Raw genomic sequence first — 4,915 nt, forward strand, 5'->3', positions numbered from 1 at the left:
ATGGAGTTTTTTCTAATGTAATAAATAATTAACAATGAGGAAAAAAATATCTTCTTGCTTCACTTTCAATTTTAAGGGGTATTTAAAGTATGGTGTCATTAGTGGGTTGGGTGTAGCTCAGGTGAAAACTAGTGTACCTGGGTTAGTGGGAGTTTTTTGTCAAAGACATCTGGTTTAAATATGTGTCATATCAAACAGTTGGTTCCATGTAGTATCGGAACTCTTGGGGGGAAAGGTCCCGGTGATGAAATAGTAATACCTGAAGTTTTCTTGTCCCTTTGTAAAAATCTGTGACACTATATGAAGACAGTCTTGTTGATTTTCTCCTTCATTATATAGACCCAGTTGATACTGAGTAGTGTTGTGCATTCAACGCCTTTTTGGGATTCCTTGACCCCTCCTGATCCAGCCGTGGATCCACAGCACCAGGAAAATCTAAATATGGGGAAGAGGGCTGTCACTAAGCTTATGTTTAAATCCAGCACCTGAATAATATTTCTGGATGTCAGTGCTCTAAAAAAAAATGTTATTTCATGATCAATATTCAATGTCACAAAAAAAGTCAGCAAAATTTAGTGTCAAAGTGAAAGGTTCCAGCCCTGATCCAGCAAATTAAATATCTGGTCTATGTGTGACAGTCATGTAGCATCACCCACCTGTATGTGTGTATTTATTATTGAATAGTCAGCTTGGTTAAACAGAGATAACTGCAACTGATGCAAAAAAGGGGGGGGAGAGAGATTTCCGATCTTTTGATTCTGAACGGAAGACTCCACAACCTCCATCCAGTTATGACGCCACAAATATTGCTTCCGATCGCAATGACACAGTAGCACATTAAAGCATCTCCCCAACTTTCTGTTTGACAGGATGAACTGCGGTTGTTTGACCTTAACACTGAAGGACCAGCTGGCATCACGCTTGACTGGCACCTTTCCTTCATGAGCAAACGGTCGGCTCATCTATTCAGTCAACAGGCCCCGTGTGTAATGGGTGTGTCTAATAGGTTTAGAGTAATAGGTGGAACTGTTACTCTAAGAGTGGGAAAAAAGACCCACCTATGCAGCTCTTCTTTCAATATATAAGGCTGCAAAGTGAGAGAGGGTGGTTAGATGCAGACACCAGCAATAAGCAGTGGAACTAACAGCGGGTGTTTGGAAAGAAAGAAGAAAAGGTGAGTTGTATCTTGTTGCAGTGGAGAAGGTATTTTACTTTTAGCCGTCAAGTTCTTTTTTCTTGGTTTTTTTTTCTGGGTGGGGGAAATGTTTCTTTGTTTGGTTGAATGTTTTATTTCTTTTTTGTGTGTGTTGTCCCCTGTTACAGGTCACCACCATGAAAAGCATTCACTCCCTGGCTGGCATCCTCCTGGTCCTCGGCTTTGTCCAGAGCAGTTGGCAGGTTCCTCTGCATGATGCTGATGACAGCTTAAGGTACAACGAAACGCTTCTTTAAGATAAAGCTGTTTTTAGCACCCTTGTGTTACTCTTGTGACTAAATCACAAGAACAATTCCATTCAATTTGATCTATATAGCACAGATTCACAACAATAGTTATACTGTAAGGTAAAGACCCTACAGTGATTAAACAGTAGGGGTGTATAAAAAACAGAGAGGGAAAAGAAATGCTTAGTGCATTATGGGAAGCTCCCCAGTATCCTGAGCCTATTGAAACATAATTCAGAGCTAGGTCAACTATAAAATACGTCAAAAAGAAATTAAAAGATACTTTAGAAGATATTTTCCGTATGAGAAAAAGTCTCTCCAACTGAATTAAAAAACAAGAAAAAGCTTTAAAGATTATGCTGAAATGCAATTAAAAACTGTTTTTATTGTAGTGTAAATTCCTACATGACCTGATACTGACTCATAGAACCTATGGTTGATTAACTTTTTAGTGTGACCCTGAAACAAGTGATACATAATGTAGGATTAAAGGGAAGGACAAAGGATACATGTACTATATATGACAATGCTAAGTTTAAGAACAAAGTGCTTCCTTTCGGTTCCCCTTTCTTTTACTTCTCTTTTTTATACTCCTAGTGTTCCTAGAGATTTATATAGATATGTAGAAATATGATATGCTATGGAAAACACTTCAGTGGTACCTACTTTGCTCTCCCTTGCAGTTTTGAATCAGACAACACATTAAATGATGAGCCTGTGGAGTTGTCGAGCATGAAGAGACATTCAGAGGGAACTTTCTCAAATGACTACAGTAAATATCTGGAGGACAGGAAAGCACAGGACTTTGTTCGGTGGCTGATGAACAACAAGAGGAGCGGGTCAGTGTGAAAACAGTGTGAAATTTGTGATAAAAGACACTAGAACTGATCTTTTAAAGTAGCCAAGGATACTAGCAGAGTAGTGTTCAATTGTACAAGTGAAACACGTAATACAACATAGTGCTTAAAGTAGCAGCAGTAAAGGAGTATGCAAGAAAAGCAGCCTAACATCTCATGTATTTATATGCATTTTGGCTCTCAAACTAGGGGCCTGGCCCTTCTAAAGCCTCTGCAGATAAATCAGAGGGGTCATAAGAATAATAATAAAAAGAAGTATTTCTCTATTTGCCTGTCCATTGGCCTTAAACAGGTTATTTCCAAAGCATCTGACACATGTGCCCAGCAAGCCACACATTTTGTGAGGAATTCAGAGCCAGTCTTTAGTGAGTTGATCTTTTATACTTGTAAATGTAAAATCTTACATTTAAAAGCACTAGAGTGTAAATATAAGGTACCTCAAATAAGAAAGCGCCTTTATAATTGACTCATATGTTCCATTAGTATAAAAAAGACATATCAAGTGGTCCGTGTCTGTGTTTTTTAGTGCTGGCGAGAAGCGACATGCAGATGGCACCTTCACCAGTGATGTAAGCTCCTTCCTCAAAGACCAGGCAATCAAAGACTTTGTTGCCAACCTCAAGTCTGGACAAGTCCGAAGAGAGTAGGCCGCCCTTCTTTTCTTCACGTGTATCTCCTCCTACAATACCCAAACCTTCTAAAATGGCCTGCTTGTGTCTGATTCCACCATGATGGGGAGAGCAGAACAGAGAACTCGAGCTAATCAGCTGATTCTTCTTGCTTCTTCAACCTTTTTCCCCCTTTCCACTGCTTTTTTCCCTTAGTGTTTCTTGTGATTGTGCCAAAATAAATCACTTGAACTTTTCCACTGTGTTGATCATATCTTACTCACACTGTGCAATGAGACATGAACCATGCAAAGAGACAATGAAGCAGTTAGGAAATGATTACACCAGAACAATCTTTTCACTTATGATGAAAATAATCATATGAAAAACTGATGATTTCTCCAGTGCAGATCAAATTTTACAGCTAAATTGTCAGGTTTCCGTACTGTGGGGTTACTGACCATTAGGGGGCAGTGTTTACATTGTGTGCCTGTGTACATACTCAGATCTGAAATGGAAAGATGGGGTGAAACATTCAGCAAGAGGCACGTAGATGGAAGCTTCACCAGCGATGTGAACAAGGTACTGGATTCCATGGCCGCCAAGGAATATTTACTCTGGGTCATGACCTCCAAGCCTTCAGGGGAAAGGTAACATCAAATCATCATGGCTGATTTGGCAAATGCTAGAGGTTAAAGGTCTTTTTTATTGACTGAGCATTGCCGTGATTGTAATTTTCTTTCTTTTCAGTAAGAAAAGACAAGCAGATGAATGAGAGTCTGCTCCATGTCGCTCCCTGCATGCTGTAAACAAAGCCATACACAGGAGGAATTGAAAGCCATTCTGCTTTGCATGATGTATTGTCAAAACTATATTTAAGTTTTTCTTTTTTACTTTTTGTGAATGTAAGGCAAAGACACAAAACATATAAAATACTCTTCCGTATAATTTACATTACACAAAAGAAGAAATTCAATTTTACAATTTACAATTTTAAATTATTTTCTATATTTTTAACACGAACACAAAAACGCTCAATCTCAGGTAGACCTATGGAAAGCACATCTAGCTTATGATTGTCATTATATTAATATTCTGCTCTGCAAAATAAAGTTTTCAGTCACTGTTTTTTCAGCTTCAGTCCTGTTTTATATTACAAAGATGAACTTCATAGAAATGTATAGATATGTGGTTGAGGAAGGATCTGGATTCTTTATTCATGTAAACAAGCACCGGTAAGTGCTGCGAAACATTTGTATTTAAAGGTTAATTAAGTAAAATTATATAAAAAATATTCAGACAAAAACACTTTAAAAGTATTTAAGTATTAAAACTAATTATCACCGTATTGTAATTCTTATAATACTGAACTAGAACATAAAATGACACATCTAGAGAGCTTATTTTTTCCAAGGAACAGTCCAACCTGCAAAACCATTTTTAAAAAATGAATAGAAAAACAGTCAGCACAATGAAAAGCATGAAGAAGTGGTTTAATCTGTAATAATGCTTGATTTGTGTGAGCTCGTAAAAGCTGTACATTTTACACCCACTTCAAAATCTTAATATGTGAAGAAAATATAAGGATAATCGTGTCTGTGAAAACTGTTGGAATTAAAAGAAAACAGTAGCTCAAATATCAAAACACAATGTAACAATGCAGAACATCCCCAAACCCAGCCTCAGAACTGGGTTTGGGGACCACACCCGGTGCTACTCTGGTCAATTAAAACAGGATACAAAGGCTAAATTTCACATGGGCTCGCCAAAATTGGACAACAAAGACTGGAAAAAACATTGACTGGTCTGATAAATCTTGATTGATCTGCTCTAACGTTTGGATGGTAGTGTCAGAATTAGACATAAACATGAAAGTATGGATCCATAGTGCCTTTGCCACTTTGTGTCCCTTGGTACAAATTTAGGATCACTCAACTGCCAGAGCAAACCTGAGTACTGTGTTCATCTTTTTATGGCCACAATGTAGTCATCTTCTTATGGCTGCTT

At 37.9% G+C, this 4,915-nt stretch overlaps 1 protein-coding gene across 2 annotated transcripts; it reads left to right on the forward strand.

Moving 5' to 3' along the window:
• Nucleotides 1-1,088: 1,088 nt before the first annotated feature.
• LOC308393987 (glucagon-1-like) lies at nt 1,089-4,006 on the forward strand. Of its 2 annotated transcripts, XM_080878068.1 has the most exons (6): nt 1,089-1,174; nt 1,324-1,430; nt 2,127-2,282; nt 2,827-2,943; nt 3,415-3,558; nt 3,659-4,006. In XM_080878068.1, exons 2-6 carry the CDS (start codon nt 1,333-1,335, stop codon nt 3,681-3,683), a joined length of 540 nt encoding a protein of 179 aa, XP_080734194.1. In that variant the 5' UTR covers nt 1,089-1,174; nt 1,324-1,332; the 3' UTR covers nt 3,684-4,006. The 2 variants fall into 2 exon arrangements, with proteins under 2 accessions (XP_080734194.1, XP_080734195.1); XM_080878069.1 differs by lacking the exon at nt 2,127-2,282.
• The last annotated feature ends 909 nt before the right edge of the window (nt 4,007-4,915 follow it).

This window comes from Rhamphochromis sp. 'chilingali' (assembly GCF_963969265.1).
Source record: "Rhamphochromis sp. 'chilingali' genome assembly, chromosome: 3".
Taxonomy (NCBI): domain Eukaryota; kingdom Metazoa; phylum Chordata; class Actinopteri; order Cichliformes; family Cichlidae; genus Rhamphochromis; species Rhamphochromis sp. 'chilingali'.

Bases quoted from the DNA above. Each gene is read 5' to 3' on its own strand.
- LOC308393987 (XM_080878068.1), top strand. From the start codon at position 1,333: ATGAAAAGCATTCACTCCCTGGCTGGCATCCTCCTGGTCCTCGGCTTT. The intron at 1,431-2,126 runs GTACAACGAAAC...TCTCCCTTGCAG, and splicing joins GATGCTGATGACAGCTTAAG to TTTTGAATCAGACAACACAT. The intron at 3,559-3,658 runs GTAACATCAAAT...CTTTCTTTTCAG, and splicing joins TCCAAGCCTTCAGGGGAAAG to TAAGAAAAGACAAGCAGATG.